The sequence below is a fragment of the Natrix helvetica genome (genome assembly GCF_964273705.1).
Source record: "Natrix helvetica genome assembly, chromosome: 9".
Taxonomy (NCBI): domain Eukaryota; kingdom Metazoa; phylum Chordata; class Lepidosauria; order Squamata; family Natricidae; genus Natrix; species Natrix helvetica.
Genome location: NC_138560.1, coordinates 16,367,645 through 16,394,764, shown reverse-complemented (window position 1 = coordinate 16,394,764; position 27,120 = coordinate 16,367,645). Strand labels below are relative to the sequence as shown.

General features: G+C 44.9%; 1 protein-coding gene across 9 annotated transcripts in view; it reads left to right on the top strand.

Annotated features, from left to right (window-relative positions):
- Window positions 1-27,120, top strand: part of LDLRAP1 (low density lipoprotein receptor adaptor protein 1) — a 632,547-nt gene that overhangs the window by 118,157 nt on the left and 487,270 nt on the right. For 5 of the 9 annotated variants that reach the window (XM_081961998.1, XM_081961997.1, XM_081962000.1 and 2 more), the window contains 3 exons: window positions 8,069-8,190; window positions 11,064-11,098; window positions 15,687-22,885. In XM_081961998.1, the coding sequence (XP_081818124.1) occupies window positions 8,069-8,190; window positions 11,064-11,098; window positions 15,687-15,837 (308 nt within the window). In that variant the 3' untranslated portion in view covers window positions 15,838-22,885. Of the gene's footprint in view, window positions 1-8,068; window positions 8,191-11,063; window positions 11,099-15,686; window positions 22,886-22,995; window positions 23,178-27,120 lie in introns of those variants that run through there. The other 4 variants (XR_014176144.1, XR_014176145.1, XR_014176146.1 and 1 more) reach the window with 3 other exon arrangements.

Here is a 27,120-nt window from a genome sequence, read left to right as displayed (position 1 = left end):
TTTCTGATCTAAGGCACCTCTCCACTTATTAATTTGTGTAGCACCCCAGTTCAAGCATGCATGAAACCAAATTAAATTCTGGTTATAGGGCGAGATGTCTTGAAGGAGGAGGAGCTGAATGTCGTTTTGACCAGCATACAAATAGCTCAAATGAATAAGATATTCATCTTCATAGACTCTTAGGAGCATATGATTTATTTATGTATGTATTTAAATTTAAATTTGAATGCTTGCAGGGCTGAGCATACAAGAACTTAGCTTAGACTGCCAAGATGAGATGTGGCATTCCTCACTGTTTGTGAAGCTGGGCAAAGAGTGGCAAATTCTTGAACATTTGCAATAACTTTTCTGAATTTAAAAAAAAAAAATCCAGTTGCTTCTTTTTCTTAACAAAACAAAACAAAACTGAGGTGGATAATTTTTGCTGCCTAAGGGTTGTAGCCTGCTTGGAAAAGTCAGAAGCTGCACAAACATCATAAATCTTTGGGAAGTTAGGATGTCATGTCATGTTTTCGCTCCCTGATGTTGTTTGGTGAGCGAAAGGAGGAGTTGAAGTGTTTCTTTGTGGATGGTGTTGTGTTGTTTCAACCATGAAGTTTAGATTGAATTCAGATCCCAGTTCTTACTTGCTGCTTGCCTCCAATGGGAAATGTGTTGTTGTTGCTAGTTGCGAAGTTGTGTCTGACCCATCGCGACCAGGAGTGGGTTTCAGCCGGCGTTACTGCTGGTTCGCTCGTGCGCACGCCTTGTTCATGCACAGTTCAATCGAAATTGTTCTGTGCATGCGCAGAACTCAAAAAAAGATGGCGGTGACCGGGGAACCAGTTCAGGGGCGTGGCCAGCCTGGGTCACTGCCAGTTCTGCAATCCAGGGCGGCATACCATTACCTGTTTGGCCAAACCAGTAGGAACCCACCTCTGATCACGACCCCATGGACAACGTCCCTCCAGGCCTTCCTGTCCTCTACCATCCTTTGGAGTCCATTTAAGCTCAGGCTGACTGCTTTGGTGACTCCATCCAGCCACCTCATTCTCTGCCGTCCCCTTCTTCTTTTGCCATCAGTCTTTCCCAGCATCAGGCTTTTCTCCTGGGAATCCTTCCTTCTCATTAGGTGGTCAAAGTATTTGAGTTCCATCTTCAGGATCTGGCCTTCTAAAGAGCAGCCAGGGTTGTCCAAGGGACTTGCAGGAGTCTTCTCCAGCACCAGAGTTCAAAGGCCTCCATTCTTTGGCGCTCAGCCTTTCAGCCAATAGAAAATACAGTGGAGCTGAATCAGATGGCCTGGGAGCCGGGGTTACCAAAATGAGAGATAAAGCCACATGAAACCCTCTGTTCCCCTCCTCTTCCCCTCTAAAAAGATGTAATTGCATAATTACTGTTTTACCAAAGCTTGCATCTGGAGGAGCAAAGGATAACTCTGCCCTCTTTTTTAAAGAAACGATGCAAACAGGCCTTGCAGCGTTGAGTTTAAGGATGCTTGCCACTCCATTTTATTCTTCCTTCACCCTCTTTTAAATTTTCTCCTTTCTATCTAGCCAACATTCATCAGTCCCCAGATATCCTGTGATAAAATATAGTCTGGATTCCCAGGAGTGAATTCCTGAGGAGAAAGAGAGAACTTAGATCAGAGTGGTGCAGCGGTTAGAATGCAATGTTGCCGGTTATTTCTGCCGATTGCCAACAGTTTGGCAATCTAGTTCTCACCAGGCTCACGGTTGACCCATCCTTCCATCCTTCTGAGGTTGGTTAAAATGAGGACCCAGACTGTAGGGGGCAAGAGGTTGACTTTGTAAACTGCTTAGAGAGAGCTGCAAAGCACTGTGAAGCGGTATATAAGTCTAAGCGCTATTGTGTAAGAGAAAGAGGATGAAGACCGCACCTCCTTAACGGTTCCAAGAGTGTATGCTTTTTGCTGATGGAGTCTGGTTTAGTTAGGTGAATAAAGACATTTGCTTGGAAGAATCACGACGTGTCTTACTTGGCATTTGGAGCCTGACAAATCCTCTCTGAATTGGTTTTCTTCTTTCTCCTTCACGTTTATTTAGTGGTGTGTCGATATACTTGCCAACCTTGAAATTTCTTAAGCTGACAGGGCTTCCCTCCCCTCTCCCCCGCCCCGCATGTGGTTGGTGCCATTGTGGCAGTGTAAGCAATGGGGCCCACCTTCCCAACACTGGAAGCCGTAAGTTCCTTTGCATCTTCTTACTCTGCTTGAGTTCCTGTAACACTTCTCGATAAAATTCATGACATGAGACACACGCCCCATAGAGGAGGGAACCATTCTGACCGAGGCTTCACAAAAGCATGAAGCAGACTCCTTGTCCCGACAAAAATCCCTTTATTCATTGACTGTGAATTCTACTCATTCACATCCAGCAAAGTCTTTCAAAGGAGGATTTATAGTCACAGACCTTCTCTGTCTTGGAGAGCTGCCAGGCCGATATCTGCAAAACTTGGCAAGGAGCCTTTGAGAGTCACGAACCAATAAAGCGAACTAATGGTCTCCTGCAAACTCCCCTTCCCTCTCTCTCCTCTTTTATTTCCTCTGGGAGGGGCCATTCATCGTCCACCTGTGGCCCTACTCCCAAGTCGACCCCTGTTCTTTAGCTGTTCCCTTTGTCTGGCAACTCTGCGCATGCGCACACTGGGAACAGGCTCCAGCTGTTCGTCTGCCTCACTGATGTCTGACTCCGAAGGCAGCTGATAACTGGCATACGGCTCTGGCCCCCTCTCTGCCTCCGACACAGAGCCCTCATCAGAGCCTTCCCCAGACTCCAGGACTGGCCCAGGTTCCTCCCCAACCTCCTCACTGTCCGAATCTGCTGCCAGCTCCACTGGCTGCTGACGGATCACAACAAGAACTGAATTTTGTATTTTTCAGCTGGATTCCTCCCCACATTGACTTCCTGGAAAATACAAAGCTTCAGATGCATACCACGTGCACCAACGGTGTGTACCAATTGACACCTGATTGGAATCCATCACGGGCTTAGCAGCCCTTTGTGACCTCTTCGGCTTTGTCACCACGATTCCTGAATGTGTGTGTTATTCTTCAGATGGAAGAGAGAAAGAGAGAGGGTTAGCCCTTCACTTTCTCTCCAGCCGCTTTCCCTGTGCCGTTCCAAGGACCCATTAAAACTTTTACAGCTCAGATTGCGCGGCTCGCAAAATGAGGTCATGCCTTCTGAGTATTGTGTTTAAGTGACACTCTTCTTGCAATCGTCTTGCGGCAAAAAAATCTATCTCCCGAAGCCAGCATGGTGCAAATTGCCTTAAATTAAATGGCCAGGTAGAGTGGTCTTAGGTAAGGGAAACTAAAGTGACCTCCCATCTTCCACAGCGGGGGTCCGAAGTCTATTGCAGATTGACCCCAAGCAATTGGTGCGCTGTCTCATTCTGATCAGCACGCTTGTGTGTCTGACTGGGTGCAGCTAGTCCTCGACTTACGACAATTGGGACCAAATGTCCGTTGCTAAGGAGAGGTGTGGTTAAATGAGTCGTGCCTGGTTGTTAAATGAATCACTGCAGCTGTTAGGGTGAATCGTGCAGCTGTTAAGCAACTCCATCTTCCCCCATTGTCTTTGCTGACCAGAAACTGGCAGAGAAGGTCTTTGATGGAGATCCCTTGAACCCAGGTTTCTGAAACTGTCATAAGTACATGCCAGTTGCCAAGGGCCCAAATTTTGGTCATGTGACCGTTAGGATGCTGTGACGTTTGCAAGTGTGGGAACCGATCGTAAGTCCCTTTTTTTCACTGTTGTAACTTCAAATGGTCACCAAACAAGTGGCTGCAGGTCAAGGACCACCTGTATATCATTCACTCTAGTTTAAAATGCTTCTCTGGATAGCATAAATATAACAGAAAACAGGATAGCAGAGTTGGAAGGGGCCTTGGAGGTCTTCTAGTCCAACCCCCTGTTCAAGCAGGAGAACCTATCCCAGTGGTAGTCAACCTGGACTCTACAGCCCACTAGTGGGCGTTCCAGCTTCCATGGTGGGCGGTAGGGGTTTGCTGTAACTCTGCTTTGTAAATTTTACAAAGTAAAGTTACTTCCCTACTTTATAAATCACCATTATTGTGGAACCGGTGGGCGGTTAGAAAATTTTAATACTGAGATACAAAAGTGGGCGGTAGGCATAAAAAGGTTGACTACCCCTGCCCTGTACCATTTGAGCAAGTGGTTGTCCCAGTGGTGGGTTCCGGATACGGTGCAACGGGGCTGGGCGTCCACCACATTCACACATGCAGCATGCCACATGCGTACTTACTGCCTGCGACGCTCCAGCTGCTCCGAGGAGCATCGTGTAGGTGCCGTACGTTGCGTGCGCAGAAGCTCCGATCGGCTCAAATGCAGGTAAGGAGGGTGGGCGGGCGGGCCCTCTGGAGCACCATACAGGAACGGTACCTGGTGCTCACAGCAGGCACCGGTATGCCCATACCGGGGCATACCGGTCGTATCCCACCACTGGGTTGTCCAGTCTCTTCTTAAAAATCTGGTGTGTTGGAATACCCGCAGCTTCTGGAGGCAAGCTGTTCCACTGATTAATTGTTCTCACTGTCAGAAAATTCCTCCTTAGTTCTAGGGTGGTGATTAGTTTCCATCCATTGCTTCCTGACCTGTTCTTTGGAGAATAGGTTGGCCCCACTCTTCTTTGTGGCAGCCCCTTAGAACGCTGCTATCATGACTCCCCTAGTCCTTCTTTTCATACAAGTTATTGAAAGCTCAGTAACTGGAAGGGCTGGGGGCCTGTCTCATAGTTGGCATCAGGGGTGGGCTTCAAATTTTTTAGCAAGGGGTTCTCTGCTTGGTTGCTGGGTGGGTATGGGCGTGGCCATGGTGGGCATGGCATAGTCGGCCTCCTGCACCATGGTCGGGGGGGGGGGAGGGGGGGCATTTTTGCCTTCCCTGGGCTCCGGAGGCTTTTATCGAGCCTCCGGGAGGGCAAAAATGGCCTCCTCAGGCTCCGGAAGCTCTCTGTAGGCCAGAAATACAGGCCCGTTTCTGACCTTCCCAAACTTCCAGTAGGCATGTTTCTTGCCCTCCCTGAGCCTCCGTGCGTGCCCTGCACTTACCTGCATCCAAAATGGGCTACGTGGGGGACTCGTGGGAGTGGAGGGGTGGGGGTGGGGGCCAGCCAGGAGTGGGATTTGTGGGTTCTCCGAACTGCACAGAATCTCCCGAACCCCTGCGAACCCCCAGCAGCCCACCCCTGGCTTGGCTTCCAACAACCTGAAGTCGCATCCACCTTCAACTATGAAAGTTCACCAGATGACTCTGAGACCCAGTTCCCTGCTGTGCGGCTGAACTTGGAAAACGAGCATCGGGTGTGCCTCCTAAATCTATAAATATGGGATTTACCTAAGTCATTCTCGATGTGCAATGTCAGTTTCCGGGATTTTCAGTTTTTCGTATCTGTATCCGTTGGGAATGCGACAGCCAAAACTGGGGACCCTTTGTGTGCAGTATAGATGTGCTACAACTTTGCTGTGAAGAGTTTCAGATGCCATGAATAATGCTAATGTGTAAATGGCAGCTACTGATGGACAGGCTGGAATTCATGGAGATGATTTCCATGCAAAGTAAGCCTAGCTAAGATGTCAACATCTCCTCATAGAATTGAAGAGGATCCTGGAGTAGATTCTTGGAGAGCAAACAAACAATATCAAGCTATGTAGATGGACCAATGACTCTGGCGTGATCCAGGACAGCTTTTACTGTTCCTGTGTTTCTTTCTTTTTTAAAAGTGATTAAAAGAATGACTTATTGCAGTCTTTTAATACCTCCTTTTTTGTTCATCTAATGCATAAGAGCAAACTCCAATCTGCCTTCACAGCCTCCAAAAATCATGTGAGAATGGGACATACTTTTGCGAATAGTTGTGGTCACTTTGGTGAACATTGGCATGTCACCCAAAGCAGTGTGGTGTGTCACCTTTGACATGCATGTCATTGGTTCACCATCACTGCTCTAAGCCACATCAAGAACCTGCTGTTGTGGCCTGCCAGCGACCAACAGAGCTGGCAGCAGATTCAGACAGTGAGGAGGTTGGGGAGGAACATGGGCCAGTCCTGGAGTCTGGGGAAGGCTTTGATGAGGGCTCTGTGTCGGAGGCCGAGAGGGGGCCAGAGCCGTCTGACAGTTATCAGCTGCCTTCGGAGTCAGAAATCACTGAGGCCGAGGAACAGCTGGAGCCTGTTCCCAGTGTCCGTATGCACAGAGTTGCCAGACAAAGGGAACAGCTAAGGAACAAGGGTCGACATGGGAGTAAGGCCACAGGTGGACAGTGAATGACCCCTCCCAGAGGAAATAAAAGAGGAGCAAAAGGGGAGTGGAGTTTGCAGGAGACAATTAATTTGCTTAATTGGCTCGTGACTGTCCAAGACTCCTTGCCAATTTTACAAATATCGCCCTGGCAGCTCTCCAAGCCAGATAAGGTCTGTGACTGTAAATCCTCCCTTGAAAGACTTTGGTGGATGTGAATGAGCAGAATTCACAGTCAATTAATAAAAGGGTTTTTTGTCGGGACAAGGAGTCTGCTTCATGCTCTCGGGAAGCCTCGGTCAGAACACCTGCAAGCAAGCTTCACCACTGTCTGCCACCACTTTCTATGGAAATTGAGCATGGATAGTTGACTTCGACTACAGCACGAGGAAGGCAGAAGATCTGGTAAACGTTTTCTGCATTGTTGTGGACACACGTATTGTTCATGCTTCCTGTTGTTACGCTTCAGTCGAAACAAGCTTCTTGAGCTCGTTTATGACCCTTGAGATCCTTTTGGGGGGGGGAGGTATAGGGCAAGAGTCTGTTTTATTTCTCGGTCATCAATCAGAAGAAAGAGCTGCTACCAGTAGAGAACGAAAGACTTTTAAAAGGTTGTTGCTCAACATTTATCAGTTTACAGAAGAAGTTTTTCTGCAGTTCTCTATAGACTCCTGAAAAAAAAAAAAAAAAAAAAATGGAGCAAGCTCAACCGATTGACAGATGCTGTTGTGGGTCTGTGGCTTTTTTTCTCCTTTCTGGAAAGTTCAAGAGAATTCTGAAACTTTCGATGCAGGTTTGCATGCCACGCCAGGTTGGACAGAAAATCTTAACTTAACCCTTTCCCCTCCTAAGCTTCATCATTAGCAATAGCACTTCCACTTATATACCACTTTACATTGCTTTACAGCCCTCTCTAAGCTGTTTACAGAGTCACCCTTTTGCCCCCAACAATTTGGGTCCTCCATTTACCCACCTCGGAAGGATGGAAGGCTGAGTCAACCTTGAGCCAGTCAGGATCGAACTCCAGGCTGTGGGCAGAGTTTCCCTGCAATACTGCATTCTAACCATTGCACCACCAGGACCAAGGAAAGGAGGGGAGAAATAGCAATAGCAATAACAATCGAAATATTGTTGACTTATATACTGCTTAGACTTCTATGCCGCTCCACATTGCTTTAAAGCCCTCTCTAAGTGGTTTACAGAGTCAGCCTATTTTCCCCAACAATCTGGGTCCTCATTTTACCGACCTTGGAAGGATGGAAGGCTGGGTCAACCTTGAGCCAGTGAGAATTGAACTGCCAACTGCTGGCAGCTGGCAGTCAGCAGAAGGAGCCTGCAGTACTGCATTCTAAGCATGGCTCTCACACGTAGTCCTTGACTTGCAACAGTTTGTTTAGTGAACGTTTGAAGTTACAGTGCCACTGAAAAACCATTGTAGGACCATTGTAGCATCCCCATGGTCATGGTCATGTGATTTACATTCAGATGTTTGACGACTGACTCACGTTTATGACGGTTGCAGTGACCCAGGGTCAAGGGATCCCCCTTTGCCACCTTCTAACAAGCAGAGTCATGGGGGGAAATCAGATCCACTTAACAGCCATATTACTAATTTAACAACTGCGGTGATTCACTTAAGAAACGTGGCAAGAAAAGTTGTAAAACGGAGCAAAACTCACTTAACAAATTTCTCAGCAACATAAATTTTGGGCTTGCTTGTTGTTGTAAGTCGAGGACTTAACCTGCATTCTTATTTCTCATTCTTATATCTCATCCTTATTTATTTTTTTCCTTTCCGCACACAGCAGTCCCCGTAGAAAACCTGCTAGACTTGGGAAGTGTAACCAAAGCGCCTTTGAACACGAATTCTGTGCACGTGGATGGCCGAATCATTGGGTCCCCTTCGTCAGAAAACAACAACGTGTGGGTAAGTGTGTGCGAGAAACCCCGAGCGATCTTGGCCAAGATCTCGTTTGGTAAATATGTGCTTCGCGTCTCCCGCTCTAGTGTGGCTTGTGTGATTCTGGGTTCCGTGTGTTGCTGATCACTGTTCATTGTGATTTGCCTAGGATGGATTATGACATAATTCATTGTGTGGTCTTAAATCAGCTGTGCTTTCTCCAATAAACTGTAATTAAAATAAGCCACAGCTTTGCCCAATAGGTAAATCGGAAAAGGACTGTAACTTGCTATTAGGTTACAGAGCATCTTTTGAAGGAACCTTTGCATTTTGCTGATGGGGTGGGAGCCAAATTGCCTGTGTGTTTGTGTGTGTGTGTCTGTCTGTCTGTGTGTGTGTGTGTGTGTGTGTGTATCTGGAGATCTACGGTATGTTTTATTGTCCCCCTAGGCTGCTCCATCAGGTTGAGGCACATTTCCTGCCTCTTCTGCACTTTGTTTTACAGCTCAGACACCCCAACTTTTTCTGACAAAAGAAAAGAAAGAAAGTTGCTTCATTTTTCAGAGTTATTTCTCCCCCCCCCCCCCCAGTAATAGAGCAAGTAGGGAGAGATCAGGCTATGGCAGTGATGGCTAACTTTTTCAGCACTGAGTGCCCAAACCGGAACATGCGTGCATGCATGCGCTGGAGTGCCAGAACCCCAAAGACCAGCTGACTGGTGTGCGCATGCTTGTTTTGGGGATATTGGGGGGGGGGTATTTTATGGGCCATTTTCCGGCTGTTTTTCGGGTTGTTTTCCAGTTTTTTGGGCCATTTCCTGGCTTTTTTCGGGCCATTTTCTGGCTCTTGGGTGCACATAAAGACCCAGCTGACCAGTGTGCACATGTCTGTTATTTGGCCATTTTGGGAGCTGCTTTCTGGCTATATTTTGGGCCATTTTCAGTCTGTTTTATGGGCTGCTTTCCAGCGCTCCGGTGCCCATGAAGACTGGCTGGTGTTGGAAACCAGTAAAGCAGCTGGTAATGGAGCACATGCCCACAGAGTGGGCTCTGTGTGCCACCTCTGTTCAGAACTGAAAGAGCTTCTTGGATGAGAAGCAAAACATTTTCAAGGAAAAAAACTGAAGAAGTCCAGTTGCGTTTTGAAAAGCACCTTTGGGACCACCATGACCTGGGTGATTGAGAATCTCCATAGACAGTGGCTTTCTCCTTGTGGCAAATAGACGGTCGGTCAGGGTTCCAAGTAATAAATCCATAGCAAGGAAAACTCTGAGGCAGGTCGATTCCTCAAGGAATACTTTTATTTGGGATTATCGTATTGGCACATATCTGGTGAAAACCGGCTCTGAAGTCTCGGTTTTCACCTAATTAAAAGTGAAAGTTTTCCACTTTCTCAAAACAATCAGTCACATGGTCCGATAACAGAACGGGCTGGCAGCCGGGTGGCATCACTCCGCCTTCTTCCGGCCAGGTGTGAGAATGTCCTTGGTTCTCGAGAGAAAATATGTTGTTTTGGCTATATGTTCCCCTCTATCTCAATTCCCTCCTCCCTATCGCTCGACTCCAGTGTGCCAACCCTGAAGTGGACCAAATGGCTTCAGTCAAGTCAGCTTCAGGGTTGACATAGACAACTGCATGAGCACCAATCAGCATGACTAAGGAGAGGAGAAGTTAGTCATTGTAATTTGGGCATTCCCGGAGCAAGCGAGGTTCCCCCACCTCTCTGATAGTCTCTGCATGGTTGTTGCTTTCAATTTCTCTGCATTTATTAACGGGTGGACTCCGGGGATCCAATGCCCACAGGAGAAGGAATTTTTTTAAGGCAATCTGATCTGTGATGATCAGAGAATCCAGAGCTAAGAGCATCTCCTATGAGGAATTTGAAGATCTTCAATGAAGAACAGCATGCCATTTTTTTCTTTTGCATTGTTAGAATCACTGAGACTTAGAAGGGACCACTCAAGCCATCAAGTCCAACCCCTGCTCGATGCAAGTATAACAAGGATGGATCCAAAACAAATGGCTACTCTGATTCCATTTGAACCCATCAATCAAAGGGCAGCCAAGAACTTCTCTGGGAAATTGATTTCTCTGTCCAACTGCTTATATCAGTATTTTTTTCAACATTGGCCATGTTAAGGTGTGTGGATTTCAACTCCCAGAATTCCCCAGCCTGTGGAATTCTGGGAGTTGAGGTCCAGACATCTTAAAGTTGCAAATTTGACAACTACTGGCTTATATCATTAGATAGTTTTATCTCACACCAAATTGGCCATGTTAAGGTCTGTGGACCTCAACTCCCAGAATTCCCCAGCCTGTGGAATTCTGGGAGTTGAGGTCCACACATCTGGAAGTTGCAAATTTGACAACCACTGGCTTATATCATTAGATAGTTTTATCTCACACCGAATTGCAACTTACCTGGATTAGTCCAATGCAGAAGAGAGGTCATCAGTTCCCTGAAGACCTTCAGCAAGTTTCCCTAAAGTTGCTTTGTAGCTTTTGGCCCCACAAGGGTTACCATGCACGGGAGAGCTGGAACTAAGCAAAGGCTTCTCCACCCCTTCCTCTTCAACCTTTATGGAAAACAAGCAGGTGGACAGAAAGTGGTTGGAGAGGTTCAGGTTTACCTTATCAGATGCCTTCTCTGTGAGCACGAATATGCTGTGTTGTCCTCTTGTCATCTAACAAAGAAGGATGGGCTACTGACCTTAGAACCAGTTGGTAAAAATCTAGTAGATTTTTTAAACCTATGGCTAGTTCCCCTCCCTTTTAAAGAAGGAATTGCAAATACAATAGAAAAAGCACTTGGTTAAACCTATGTGATAGTTGAATAGTTTTTCATTTCAGTCGGATTTATACAGTCTTATTTCTCCCCTCCCCTTTCTTTTTATAACAAAGGCAATGAATGACGAACTGGATGAAGCATTTTCAAGGTAATTATGACTATGTCTTCCAGGAGCATCTTTCTGCTAGGGACTTGGCCAAGAAATAGATTTGATTAATGAACCTTCCCTTCTGTTTCTCTTAAGCTAAACTGTCAACAGCAGAGCAGCCCAACCCTTCATTGGTGGTCTGTTTGACTAATTGAACAAGGAATTCAGCTGCTCGGATAAGTCAAATATTTTGATAACTTCTTAGGGCAGCAGTTAATTTGTGTGTGCAGGTGGGGATTAAATCCCTTCAATGTGTCATCCTCATGCCAATTGCTTAGAAAATGGACGTTTGCTGAAACTGAAAATTCTCACCTTCTAAAATGAAGGGTAACCAGCAGAGGTGGTATTCTACCGGTTCGTCCCGGTTTGGGCGAACCGGTAGCGGCAGCAGCAGGGGGAGGCTCCATCCACCCGCCTAGACGTCATCATGGACGATCTGCTCATGCCCACGCTCCCAGTCCTGAACCGGTAGCGAAGATAAGAGGAAACCATTACTGGTAATCAGTTTGAGTCTCAGCTTGCATTTCAACTCCTACAAAGGGATCACACTGAAAAAAATGTGCACATTTTTAGGTTCTCTAAAATTCCTTGTCAGGTGATGTATTGACAAAATACCAGGAAGAATCCCATAGACCCCATCAGCTGGCCAGATATCAAAGGCAGTAAACCTGGCGATTATAAACTGGATGTATTTGTAGGGCCATTTCACACAACCTGCAAACAGAGACACCCCTTTTGCCACTTTTGGAAGACTTACTTGGAGACTTAGAATAACTTCATTGTCATTTTGAATGTACACTAATTGGCATACATTAAAATAAAATTTTGTTGCCTACGGCTCTCAAAGAGTCTCCACCTCTAATATACACTACATAAACATGACAAGATAAATAAATAAATACATATAAAATTATGCGTGTACCCACATACATTATATGACACGGAGAAAAAACACAGTCTAGTCTGGATATATACATGTTCATGGCGAGAAAAGTGAATCTTATGAATTTACTAGACGGATTGCCTAGGGAACAAAGCTGGAAGTCCTGCTAGAAATACTTCAAAAACCTCCTCCCAGAGGGGAGCAACAGAAACGGACTGTAAAGTGGGTGTGTGGGGTCTCTGACAATGCTTTGAACTCCATGTACATAGCGCTTATAAGCAGTATCCTGAATGACGGGAAGCGAACTTCCTATAATCTTCTCTGCTGTCCTTACCACTCTCTGTATGGACTTTCTATCTGAGGCGCTGCCGCCACCAAACGAAACAGAGATGTAGCTGTTTAAAACGCTCTCAATCGTGCCTCTGTAAAAAGTGGCCAGGATAGAAGGAGAAAAATGTGCTCTCCTCATCCGATGCAGGAAATGCAGGCGATGGCTTGCAACCCTCACGTGTGGAGAGAGCAGTTCAGATTGTTAGTTATCTGCACCCCCAGTTACTTAAATAATGTTGACTACCTCTGCAGCTGCATCCTTGAGACTGAGTGGCATATGACCAGCTCTTTCAACATTCTTCATGATTCATTTTGGGTCTCATTCCTGACCCGTCATGGAATTTCCCAGATAATACCTATAAAATGCCTTCTTGGTTGTGGCCCCAAACTTGTAGGACAACTTACCTCCCAGCTATTAAATTCATACAGGTAGTCTTCAAGTTATGACCGTAAACGTCATGATGCTTATAAAGGGGGTCAGTTACATGTCTGACCTGATTTTACAAGCATGAGAATGGGACCGACCAGCCTTAGGAATAAATAAGCATAACAGAGAAAACATAATTCTTCTGCCAGTTCAGGTATCCGCCTCATCTCATCAAAGTTCACAGCCCCTAGAGCCAAGCAAAATGTTTTGGCACCTAAGGTGGAAAACTTCACAGGTCCAACTCTGCTTTCTGACCTGTGAAAATGCAACGAGAAAAGATTCCATAAATAACAGTGACTTTTAGGGACATCCCTAATCAGCCACTGTCCCTCAAACTTTGGCCACTGTCAAGCTGAGTGCAAGTCAACTCAGGAATTTTGAGATGCTGTCTAGGTGATGGTCATGAAAACTCAAGGAAGGCTTCCTTGCCCACAAAGCCATTTCAGTACCCTGACTTATGGCGTTACATATGCACACGCAAGAAAGTGCGTGCAACATATTTAATGGGTACGTAGTATAGTCAAGGGGACACGGTGGCTCGGTGGCTGTTGAGCTTGTCGATCAGAAAGTTCAGCAGTTTGAATCCCTAGCGCTGTGTAATGGAGTGAGCTCCCGTTGCTTGTCCCAGCTCCTGCCAACCTAGCAGTTCGAAAGCATGTAAAAATGTAAGTAGAAAAATAGGAATCGCCTTTGGTGGGAAGGGAACAGCATTCCATGCGCATTGGGTGTTCAGTCATGCCAGCCACATGACCACGGAATTGTCATCAGACAGCGCTGGCTCTTCGGCTTCGAAACGGAGATGAGCACCGCCCCTTAGTGTCGGGAACGACTAGCACATATGTGCGAGGGGAACCTTTCCTTTTACCTTCAGTGTTCTTCAACTTTAGCAACTTTTAGACAGGAGGACTTCAACTCCCAGAATTCTTCAGCCGGCAGTAACAGGTTTAAACTGCCATGAGTACAGGAAGCTATTCAACTGCTTAATGGGTTTCACCTTAGCTTGCAGTCAAAAGTTGTACAGGTAGTCCTTGATTTACGATCACAAGTGAGTCCAAAATTTCCATTGCTAAGCAAGACAGATAAGTGAATTTCCCCCTGTTTTATCATCTTTCTTGCCACCCCTGATTTAAACAGACAGGTATACCTGAATTGAACTACTTATTAGGGGCGCACGATTAACCCCAAATTATAATACGTGTATCAGTTTCAACTGTGATACATCACCGCCATCTGCTTCCTAGCGAAAAGCTTGCTTTCCTTCTGGGTCAAAGGAAAAGCTTCTTAACCGAGGAAGTGTAATCTTTTCAGATTCCTGAATCATGCTTTTTAATCAGCGCTTCCAAGCAGATGACACCTGGCTCTTTACTATAATCAAGAGCTGGTTATAATTATGGAGAATTCTGAGATTTGAAATCCACGGCTCTTAAAGCTGCCCAGGTTGGACACCCCTGGCTTAAATAGACACGGGTGGCGTTATTTTCCTGGTACTCCACCTTGTAATATCACACATCTTTCTGCCAATAGTATTTTGAAGGGACGCCGTGGCTCAGTAGCTAAAATGCTGAGCTTGGTGATCAGAAAGGTCGGTGGTTCGAATCCCTAGTGCTGCGTAACAGAGTGAGCTCCCGTTACTTGTCCCAGCTTCTGCCAACGTAGCAGTTTGAAAGCACGTAAAGAAATGCAAGTAGAAAAATAGGAACCACCTTTGGTGGGAAGGGAACAGCGTTCCATGTGCCTTTGGCATTGCCGGCCACATGTCCAGGGAGACATCTTCAGGTATCTCTGGCTCTTCGGCCTTGAAACGGAGATGACCACCGCCCCCTAGAGTCAGGAACGACTAGCACGCATGTGTGTGGGAACCTTTACCTTTACATAGTATTTTGTGACCTGAGTAGTTCCTTCTCATCTTCTGGCATTTGTTTTCCACAAGGCATGCAGAGATGGTATAGGGAGATGCCTTCAGAGTTGTGTCTTTCCCAGGTCTACTAGGCTGAGAAACTATTACAAGGCTTTTCAAGACTTGCCCTTATTTCTTCATGGGCTTGCAGGAAAGTTTTCGATGAGGATCGTCCTTCGGGGCAGGGAAGATGCTCTCACAGATCCTCCCACGTGACATTATTAACACATAAGGAACACACCCTTCTTTCTCACGAGGTCATGTGGTGGTGGCTTTGGACCAACTGCTCCCTCTGCTGGCCAGACGTAGCACAGAGGCACAATGAGGGTTTTCAAAAGGACGAAGTGGGCATGAATGGATTGATCCGTTTTACTCAGGGTCTTATTTTGGGGATTATTTCAGCATCATGGTTTCTCATTTTGATACTTTGGAAAAACTGTTAAGCTTGGCCCATTGGACTTCAGATTTTTTTTTAATATATTAAAATCGCGATGCCTGTTGGGATGAGCATCAAACAAGAATTTTAATTCACAATTTGCCTGATGCATTTTTCCCCCTGGCAATTTTTTTAAAACAGAATCCAGATTTCCCTAGAATACTTTGGGGTGAATTGAATTCAAACTCTGAGAACTGATCATGTTGGAGAAATGAAACCTGGTCATAGACATTTTATGGTTTCTTTTCATATGGTAAAAGTCTTTCTCCTTTTACTAAAGATTACCCTGCCCATAGAAGAACCAAATTTTTCCAGCCAAATCATCTTGGGCCATCTTTCCTAGCGAGCTATTTTTTTTCCCATTTCCTGGAATTTAATTATATATTAAATTCTCCAACCTTGGCAACTTTAAGCCTGGCGGATTTCAACTCCCAGCAAAGCTGGCTGGGGAATTCTGGGAGTTGAAGTCCATCAGGCTTAAAGTTGCCAAGGGTGGAGACCCCTGTTCTAAAGTATACCCTGCCTGTACCAGGAAGCTGTATCTTCCTTCTCCTCTTCCTTGCCAGCACTAACTCCTTCATTTCTTCACCTTTTTGTCTTGCCTTGTCATTCCAGGCTGGCACAGTCCCGAACCAACCCACAAGTCCTTGACATCAGCCTGACATCTCAAGACATCCAAAGTGCTCAAATCCTCTCACCGGTTGACTGGGACAAAGTAGATTCCACAATGGAGACCGAAAAAGATGACCAACACTTTGAGTTCTGACATTTTTTGTTTGTTTCCCTTGTTAAGCTTTTTTTTTCTACTCAAGTAAGATAACCTCTAAGAACCTGATGCACTGTATTCTGCTGACTGTAACTGGAAAGGGTTAATGAAAAGAGAAGAGGCCCCAAAGCCTTGATTTGGTTTAGGTAGGAGTCACGTTGACGCCCTTCAACTTTTAACCAAAGTTTTACTTCAGCTTTTCCCCCCAAGTGTCTTCCAGATATATTAGGACTATAGCAGGGGTCGGCAACCTTAAACACTCAAAGAGCCACAAAGGTCCTAACCGGAAGCCCCCCCATTCAATTCTGGAGTTCAGTTCCTCCACCATAGAGTCTCCTCCTAGCACGGTGTCCTTTTTCATCGGCTGACTGGAAGTCCAGTTCTCCCACCATAGAGTCTCCTCCTAGCAGTGTCCTTTTTCATCTGCCGACTGGAAGTTCAGTTCCCCCACCATAGAGTCTCCTCCTAGCACGGTGTCCTTTTTCATCTGCCGACTGGAAGTCCAGTTCCCCCACCATAGAGTCTCCTCCTAGCGTCCTGTCCTTTTTCCTCTACCTGTCCTAACCGAAAACACTACCAATTGTGGAGCTGACTGGAAAATCCACCCCTTGCCATAGAGTCTCTTCCTGGCACTCCATGCTTTCGCCCTCCCCCCCCCCCAACCAGAAGCTCCTCTCAATTGTGGCACCAACCGACAACAGGGAGCCGCAGCAGAGGGATGAAAGAACCACATGGGGCTCCAGAGCCGTGGGTTGCTGACCCCTGGACTCTAAGAAGCGTTATCTGGCAGATGCCAAATTGGGGAGATTGCTTGAGATATACTTTTAAAACAGCTTTTTATGTATGACCTTTTCTGGGTCTTTGCTTTTATGGAGACGACAAGATGCTTCTTGAGTAGATTTATTCAAGACTCTTTCAGATTTGCATCTATTATGGAGATGATGTAGCATCATGTACCTTAACATTATACATTGGACAGTTTCCCCCCTTGGGATTGCATGCGATAAGCATTCATGAGAGTTGTGTTCCGTGAAGGACACAAGATCTCCTTAGCAATATCAGAACTTTCAGATATTTTTATTTCAGAAGAGCTGAACTAGCTGGAGTGGACTGGAGAAGTAATGTTGGGCTCCTTAGAACAGAGCTGAGAGTAGCTACCCAACTATTAGACACGGCAAAGCTAAAGAAGGATCTTGACTGGATTCAAGAATGAAGTCATTCAAACCATTTGAATGTCCTTGGCCATCCTCCAAGTGAGTCTCTTCTTACATCCTTTGTAGTTCAAATCCATCACTTCTTTTTCCTGCTGCTTCTGCATCTTAACAGTCACCTTGCTATTATTTCTCAACCATAACATTAGGTAGCAGCCAATTGTTACCTTGAGCAGCTCTCACTTTTAGCTTACTTCACATAAGCGGGATGCTACAAAAGGGCGTTGTCTTACAAAAGATGGCGGAAATGATGACCACCTCACTCAGAGGCAACAATTCCTGGTGTCCTAATCCAGTTGCTGGCATCCCACAGCAGCTAAGAGCCCAGGAACTCCCAAGATAACATCTGAGGCCGAAGGCAACCACCCAAACATAAGAATCGTGGGATCCAGAAAAATGGAACCAAACTGAGCTTTGTTCAGGTGGCGTTGGGGCAACTGTGAATGTGACTAGTTGGAGTAATGAACACTCTTCCTTATCTCAACATGTCTGATAACAATCTCTTCCCCAGGTCAGCCTCTGGTCTTGTTTCACTATATTTTCCTTCCAGGAAAAGGTAAAAGGTTTTCCTGTCAGTCTTGTCCAACTTTAGGGCACGGTGCTCATCACCATTTCTTAGCCGAGGGAGCTAGAGTATCCAAAGACAATTTCTGTGATCATGCGGCCAGCATGGCTACATCCCAAAGGCACACAGAATACTGTTAACCTTCCCACCAAAGTGAATGTGGCACTTTTATCTTAGTAGAAGGACTCGGCTTTTATGATGACCAGCAGGAGTTTTTCTGATGGAGTAATTCCTTCTTCTCCTTTAAGAAATCACCGGAAGCGCATTGGTTGTCCCGTCAGGTCTTCAAGGAGTCTGTCAAACCTCAGCATGTTTTCATAAGACATACTCTCTGTCCCTTTTCCATATTCTGAATCCTCTTGCCAGCCACATGGCACACAGTTTTCAACTGACTGCGAGTTGAAAACTGTGCCAAAATTCAGAGAATGGTTGCGTTTTCGCTAAATCATAGGCTTGTATGATTTAGCACCTAAGAGCCGAGGTGGCGCAGTGGTTAGAGCGCAGTACTGCGGTCTACTTCAGCTGACTGCTAGCTGCAGTTTGGCAGTTCAAATCTCACCAGGCTTCAGGTTGACTCAGCCTTCCATTCTTCCGAAGTGAGTAAAATGAGGACCCAGATTGTTGGGGGCAAGAGGCTGACTCTGTAAACTGCTGAGAGAGGGCTGTAAAAGCACTGGGAAGTGGTATATAAGTCGAAGTGCTATTGCTATATTCAGCTGAAGTTTTAGACCAGTGTTTCTCAACTTTGGTACATTGAAGATGAGTGAACTTCAACTCCCAGGATCCTCAGCAATATCTATGCTGGCTGTGGGATTCTGGGGCTGAAGTCCATATACCTGGAAATTGCAAAGCTTGGGAAATCCTATATTAGACCCTAGGTGGATGAGTTACCCAATGAAATAGTTTTAAAGAAACTCTTTTCTTAATATACAGGTAGTCCGTACTTAATGATGGTAATTGGGACTGGTATTTCTGATGTTAAGTGATGTGTTTGTAAAGTCTCACGCCATGTGACCTTGTCACTTAGTGATGGAAATTCCAGCACTTCTGGTTGCTGTTGTTAAGCAAAGGCAACACTGAGACCGACATAAGCATGAGGACTGGCCATTTCTGCCACTTATTCAGCACGGCCATAAGTTCACATGGTTGTCGAACAAGCGGTAGTTAAACATGGGAAGATGCTTTTGAGTTTATCACGGCACACTCATTTTCCACGTGTTGAGAAATTGGAGGAAGGAAGGGGCGTTCAGATACAAGGCTGCTTCTCTGCAGCCTTGCAAAAGTGACGATGATTCGTGTCCTTTTTTTTATAAAGATGCAATTACATTTTATAAACAGATTTGCATTTTAATTAATTAAAAATATTTTTATATGTACAAAGAGACAAGCGCACCTTTGACGAACTGGAAGTATTTTGTGGAATTGCACCTCATTCCTGAGTGGATGGTCTGACCCAGGATGCAGGTGTGGGATTCGACCGGTTTGGACCAGTTTGGGTGAACCGGTTCGCTCTGACTTTCAGCTCAGCCAGCCCACCTGCCCCTCTGCTATACTCACCTACCGTATTTTTCGGAGTATAAGACGCACCTTTTTCCCTCAAAAAAGAGACTGAAAATCTGGGTGCGTCTTATACACTGAATACAGCATTTTTTTGCCACCTGATACCCCGCCTCTTCACCAAAATGGCCATGCAGAGCCTTTAGGACAGGGGTGTCCAAACTTGGCAACTTTAAGACTTGTGGACTTCAACTCCCAGAATTCCCCAGCCAGCTCTGCTGGCTGGGGAATTCTGGGAGTTGAAGTCCACAAGTCTTAAAGTTGCCAAGTTTGGACACCCCTGCTTTAGGAGGTTTGCAGAATGCTCCTGGGGATTGGGAAGGGCAGAAATGAGCAAAAAACAGCCTGTTTTTTGCTCAATTTTGCTCCCCCCAGCCCCCAGGAGCACTCCTAATGCCCTTTTTTTGACAAAAAGGGCCCATTTTTGAGAAAAATGGGCCGTTTTTTGCTCGTTTTTCACTCCCCTCCCCCAGGAACACTTTACAAGCCTCCTAAGGACTATTCATGCCCTTTTTTTTTGAAAAAAAAAACGGGCCCATTTTCGCGAAAAACGGGCCTTTTTTTGGAAGGTTTGCAGAGTGCAAAAACTTTTTTTTTAAATTTGCCTTTTCAAAACCTTGGTGCGTCTTATACTCTGGTGTGTCTTATACTCTGAAAAATACGGTATATTCCCATTTCTGAAGCCCAGCTGACAGGTGCGGCAGAGTGGATTGCTGCACCTCGGCTGTTTTCCTCCGCAGCAATAATGCAGAAGTTAACTTCTTTGTGCTTGCGTGTGCGCGCCCAACGAACCGGTTGTTAAAGCGGTAGGATCCCATCCCTGCCCAGAAGGTTGGTAGTTGAGAGAACGGAAGGCAGTTGTGTGATGCTGGCAAAGGCAGAAACACAAGAGAGAATTTGTGTGTTTGAGAGAGAGGAAGTGGGGGCAGTTGCCATACAAAGGAAAGCCACGGAAAAGAACCGACCGCCATTCCAAGTCTTCAAAAGCAAGATTTTGTCTTTGGTTTCTTCCTCCGCCAAGTTGAGATCATAGCCGGCACACTGGGCATTTTGGAAACGGGAGAAAAAGAAGCAAAACCGAGTGGAAAATAATGCAGGTAGTCCTCAACATATGACCCTTTGTTTAGTGACCATTTGAAGTTGCAACGGCACTGGAAAAAAGCGACTTGCGATCGGTCTTCACACTTGATGATCGTTGCGGCATCCCCACGGTCACAGGATCAAAACCGGGCTTGGGTTTATGACAGTGGCAGTTTCCCAGTTTCCAACGAGCAAAGTCAGAGGTGGAGATGGAAACCAGATTCTCTTAAACGAAAATGATTTACTTAACAACTTCAGGGATCTGCTTAACAACTGTGGCAAAAATGTCATGAAATAAAGCACGGCTCACTTAACCATCGCCTTGCTTAGCAACAGAAAATCTGGCTGGCCCCAATGGTGGCCATAAGTCTACCTGTATTTCTTTCCAAAGAAATATAAAGCAGCTGTTCGATAACATTCCTAAAAATGAGCTTTTCCAGAACTGCAGCAAAATGATCACTGTCGCCTCTCATGCTGGCAAGCCTGATGAGCAATTCCCCCCCCCCCCCAATCTACTATCGGGGAAAATCTCAGAAAATGTAGATACTTTTTAGGCGACAGCGGTCCTTGTGTTTCTTTATCTCCTTAAGCCCTTTTTTTCATTTTGCCTTGATTAATTGGGTTGTGCCCAAGTATTTAACCCTGAAAGATGTCTATCTGGATTTTGGAAGCACACAGAAGGGGTGGGTGGTTTGGCTTTAAAGTGTAAAAGAAATATTAACTATACTTGCATATATGTTTTTCTTCCCTCTCTCACTGACCTGCAACCCAGTGAAAAAGGAGTTCTCCCACCTAATTTCTCATTTCATATTCTGGAATGAGAAAAGCAAATAATGGGAAAACCAGGATTACTGCTATTAAAAGATTACATTTAACAGTGATTTTTGGATAACGGAATAATCACCGTTTCTCATATTGGTGACCTTGTGGGAAATATACTAAGCCATAATTGGCTTTTGAAATGCTAATGTTCCTTCCTGATGGGGACATAAATGCACTTTTTAATATGCCTGTAAATAGTACATTCTTGAATCCAAAGTTCTGCTCAGGGGCTGGCAGATAAGTGAACCCGAAGCCACGCAATTTGGAATTTTGCCCCTTAAGAGATGGATGGAAATCACTGTTTTTCAGTCTTGCCAACCTTCAGATGTGTGGACCTCAACATATCTGAAAGTGGCTAAGGCTCAGAAGCACTGATCTCAGAAAACCTAGAGGAGAAGCCTTCAAAGTTCCTTCAGGATGCAAAAAGAATAGATTTTTGCAATGCAGCCTTACCTCCAGGTGATGCAAACCATTTCTGTTTTGGATGACATTTAAAGCATCTCTATTGTCGCCAAGCTGCATCATCTTCTGAGCAAAGCTAGCTGTAATTTCATGCCCCAGATTGATGCTTGGCTGTCTCACCCGTTGAGTGACCTCAATGAAGACAGCACTTGTGAGGCAGGAGGAATGTGACTGCCATATAGTGGTCATGCTAACAAGTAATTCTGTTCTGACCCAGGCTTCCTTAGAAAGCAAGAAGCCAAGTCTTGGTCCTGACAAAACCTCTTTTATTTACATGACTGTGAATTCCTGTCATTCACAGCCAGCAAGGCTTAGCAAACAGTCTATCAGAGGAATGTTTATCCACACGCACCTTATCTCATTTGGAGAGCTGCCAGACAACTGGTTTCCAAACACAGGACAAAGCAAAACTTGACCCAGAGTCTCTTATAATCAGAACCAGAACTTTCCACTCTGGAAACAATCGAATGAACAAATTGTTTCCTGCAAAAGCCCACTCCCCATTTGCTCCTCGTTTCCTATGGGAGGAGCCAATCACCTCCAAGGTGTGGCTTTACTCCCAAGTCAACCCTGTTTTCTTAGTTGTTCTTATCTTTTGGCAGCTCTGCGCATGCGCACACTGGGAACAGGCTCCAGCTGTTTCTATGCCTCACTGCTGCCTAACTCCCTCTCTACCTCCAACACAGAGCCCTCGTCTGAGCTTTCCTCAGCCCCCAGGACTGGCCCCTGTTCCTCCCCAACCTCCTCACTGTCTGACTCTGCTGCCAGCCCCTCTGGCCATTGGTGGGCCACAACACATTCAAATCCCAACCTGAAGTGAAATGTCTAGTAGAGACATTGTGGCTCCAATCTATACCTTCCTTTGCAGGTAGTCCTTGACATACAACTGTAACCAAAATTTCCACAAGTGTTGTTAAGTGGATTTTGCCCCATTTTGTGACCTTTCCTGCCGCAGCTGTTAAGTGAATCATGGCAGGTGAATCTGGCTTCCCCATTGACTTTGCTGATCAGAGGGTCACATGGCCAGGTGATGCTGCAACGGTTACTAAGCAAATGATTGTAAGTTGAGGATTACCTGTGCTTTGGGCACAAGCCTGAAGTGGTACCTAGGTTCTTACCTCGGATCTCATTTCTTTGTGGTGTGGTGTGGTGTGGTCTTAAGAGAAAGGAAGTTGCGATCGTTCTCAGAATTGTCGAAAGAAAGTTTCCTCTCCAGATGAATTTTCATTCCTCTGTTCAGTTTTTCAAAGCTTACATAACATGCATAATATGCCTGTGTATTTAAACAAACATATGCTGTAAAAAGTACCTACTGCTGTTGAGAAAATAAAATTTGTACTTATTTTCCACATGGACGTGGATGTTGATTGATTTTCTTTCTCCTGCTTGGTGCTAGAAAACACGAAACGCCACAAACTAAATAGTAATTAACCAAAGCCTGAAATCCAATCGAACAAGCAGTCCGTGGAGATTAATTTGCACCTTCACTCTTGACTTTTAAGAAGCATCTGAAAACCTTCCTTTGAAGTCCACTGGGGGAACAAGGATGGCCATTTTTAAGTCTCTTCTTAATGATTTTTTATCGACATCACTGTTTAGACCAATGTTTCTCAACCTTGACAACTTAAAGATGTCCGGACTTCAACTCCCAGAATTCCCCAGCCAGCTTTGCTGGCTGGGGAATCCTGGGAGTTGAAGTCCAGACATCTTCAAGTTGCCAAGATTGAGAAACACTGGCTTAGACTGTACAGTAAGACAGCTGTTGAGCTTCTGGTGCATCACAGATGTGGAAGAGAGAGCAGTATAAACAAATGTTGAAGAGCCCTGGTGGCGCAGCAGTTTGAGTGCAGTACTGCAGGCTACTTCTGCTGAATGCCGGCTGCTAGCAGTTCAAGTCCCACAGGCTCAAGGTTGACTCAGCCTTCCATCCTTCCGAGATGGGTAAATGGAGGAGCCAAATTGTTGGGGGCAAGAGGCTGACTCTGTAAACCGCTTAGAGAGGGCTGTAAAAGCACTGTGAAGCGGTATATAAGTCTAAATGCCATTGCCATGGGTGTTCCGAAATTTGTTACTGTTTGACATTTCATTGACACTGAAAAAAGTTACCTATGACATGTTCTCACGCTTAAAATCATTGCAATATCCCCATGATTGCATGATTAACATTTGGATGTTTGGCATTCCAGTGTATACGTATGATGGTTATTGCATCCCAGCCAGCTTACAAAAAGCAAAATCAATGGGAAAAACTGGATTGCAAAGTTGAACCTCTACTTTTACTGGTTTAGCCTACGTTTGACATTTGCGTTGTGTTTTGTTAGATATGTATTGCATGCTTAAATGAGGCCACATAAATAGATCATGACGTCCACATAACAGGTCTTCCCCACAGGGACATGTCAAATGGGCAGCATCTTTTGGGCTACAGGTAAGTCTCGATTAGTGTTGATAATGAATCCCGCAAAAATTCAGATTTGCACAATTCGAAGTGATATTTCCATGGAAAATAGGGTAACCTGATGGACACAGGCAATGAAAATGGTTAAATTTTTTATATGTTTAATAATGAAATATAACAAAGATTGAAAGAATATACTTGCAACTTACATGTATTTTTGAACAAAGTCATAAAGTAATTATAGAAGGCAAAATGAAAAAAAATTCTATTTCTATCTTCTAGATAGATTTCATAAATATTTAAAATAAGTGAACAAAGGACAAGCAAAATCCAAAATGTATCTGCTGCCTCCTGTATTCTACTGTAGTTCTTCGAAACGAACCTCTCATTTTTCGGAGCTTTCCTTGAACATAATTTTCCCCCACCCTCCTTTTTGCAAACGTGACAATTAGCCTGAAAACCCCCGAAGCAACTGCTTACCTGCTAGCCTCACATTCACTGAATTTTGACTTGTGTTAAGTGCAACCTGGTATCAATATATTTTACTTATCAAGGTTATACGCTGCCCAGTGACTCTGGATGGTTTACAGATATAGTTGGGCTAAATTGAATATGGCACTATTTGAACTTGCAATAACTTGCAAGCCAACACAGTTCTAGGCTGCATAAATAGAGGGATAGAATCAAGATCACGTGAAATGTTAATACCACTTTATAATGCCTTGGTAAGGCCACACTTGGAATCCCGCATTCATTTCTGGTCGCCACGATGTAAAAAAGATGTGGAGACTCTAGAAAGAGTGCAGAGAAGAGCAACAAAGATGATTAGGGGACTGGAGACTAAAACATATGAAGAACTGTTGCAGGAACTGAGTATGTCTAGTTTAATGAAAAAAAGGACTAGGGGAGACATGATAGCATTGTTCCAATATCTCAGGGGTTGCCACAAAGAAGAGGGAGTCAAACTATTTTCCAAGGCACTTGAGGGTAGAACAAGAAACAATGGGTGGAAACTAATCAAGGAGAGAAGCAACTTAGAACTGAGGAGAAACTCCCTGACAGTTAGAACAATTAATCAGTGGAACAGAAGTTGCCTCCAGAAGTTGTGAATGCCCCAACACTGGAAGTCTTTAAGAAGATGTTGGATAGCCATCTGTCTGAAACGGTAGGGTTTCCTGCCTAGGTAGGGGGTTGGACTGGAAGACCTCCAAGGTCCCTTCCAACTCTGCTATTGTATTGTATTGTATTGTAATTGTGATCTAGCTGTACTGCTTCTCCTTCCTATTCCATTCCTCCTGTTTTCTTTTTGCATAAGAGAAAGGGAGAAGCAAAAACCGCAGGTGGTCCTTCGTTTAGTGACCTTCTGAAGTTACAACAGCACTGAAAAAAGGAACTTATAATTGCTTTTCGTACTTACGACCATTGCAGCATCCCCTTAGTTACATGATCAAAATTCAGATGTATGACAACTAGCTCATATGTATGATTGTTGCAGTGTCCGGAGATTATGTGATCTTCTTTTGCAGCCTTCTGACGAGCAGAATCAATGGGGAAGCTATCTTCACTTAACAACCATGCTACTAACATAGCATCTGCAGTGATTGACTTAACAAATGCGTCAAGAAAGGTCGTAGAATGGGACAAAGCTCACTTAACAAAGGTCTCACTTAGCAACATGAATTCTGAGCTCAATTTCATAAGTCAAGAACTACCTGTGTGTGTGTGTGTGTGTGTGTGTGTGTGTGTGTTAATATTCAGGATACAGGTAGTCCTCAGCTTACAACCATTTGCATTCAGTGGTCATTCAGAGCTACAATGGCACTAAAAAACAAAAAGTGACTTACGACGCCTGCCTCATTGCCAGAGTCACACGATCAAAATTTGATTGCTTGGCAACCAGCATGTACTTAAGACAGGTTCATGGGATCCCAGCTTGCAACCTTCCCAGTCGAATTCTGGCAGGCAAAATCAGTGAGGGAATCCAGATGTTTCCGTAAACAACTGCAGCGAATGGCTTTGAACCCTGACAAAAACGGTCATAAAACCGAGAGCAGTTCGCTTAACACCCTCCTTGCCTATCAATGGAAATTGGGGTCATAACTTGAGGACTATCTGCAATGTATTTTATTACAATCCTACTTCCGTCATTTATCTTACTCCATCCACTCCTTTCTTTTTTGAATAACAGGAGGGGGAAGAAGCAAGGAAAGTAATTTTTTTTAAATTATTGGGGATAATGCGTTTCATTACCTCTGCAGTCAGAAACATTTCCTTGAAGTGAGAATCTATTCTCTCCCCCTCCTTCCTCTACCCCTCTTGTTCCCTTTCAACGGTGCTGAATTCTGAACAGGCTAAATTAACCAAACCATACTATTTTGACTGTGCTGTATCAGTGTAGAATAGGTCTTAAAAGCTAATTTTACTATTTAAATAGGCTGCTCCAGTCTAAGGATACGTTTCAAATGAATACTAAACATCTCCAGACCGGCCTCATGAATAAGTGATGTTGGTGACTCTGGAACAAATTGATCTTTCAATTTTGATCTGACCTTTTCCAAGTTTCTAGGTTGAAATTTTAGAATCCCAATACGCTGTCTCTTATAGACCCTGAGCAAATCCTCTCCTTATTGATCTATGTATTTATCTTGCTCCAACTTTTCTCAGCCAGCAATAAATTAAAGATTGTACAGATTAAAAAGGGGGGAAGCCCACCCACCCCCAACCCAAACCCATCCAATCTAAAAAGGAATTTGATGAAAGTTTGTAAGTCCTGCCAAGATGGGAGAGAAAAAAAGTAGAATGGGAGTTTCAAATTAAAAGCTGGTTCTCAACAGATAGTCCCCTATGTGCTATATCAGGAGTGTCAAACTCAAGGCCTGAGGGTTGGATCCTGCCCGCGGGATGCTTAGATCTGGCCTACGGGGCCACCCTGGAAACAGAGAAGGACCGGCCTGCAGTGCCTCTGCCAGCAAAAATGGAGCTAGGCAGGGTGCATGTCCTAACCTGCCCAAGGTCTGCTTTCGCTGGCAGAAGGTTGCAGGAGGCTATCGCGGCTGAAAACGGATGTCAAGCTGGCCATGCTCCCCCAGTCCCGCAAGGTCAAACACAATCCTGATGCGGCCCTCAATGAAATGGAGTTTGACACCTCTGTAATACATGAATTTTGTCAGGAGAATTGTCATTGTCTT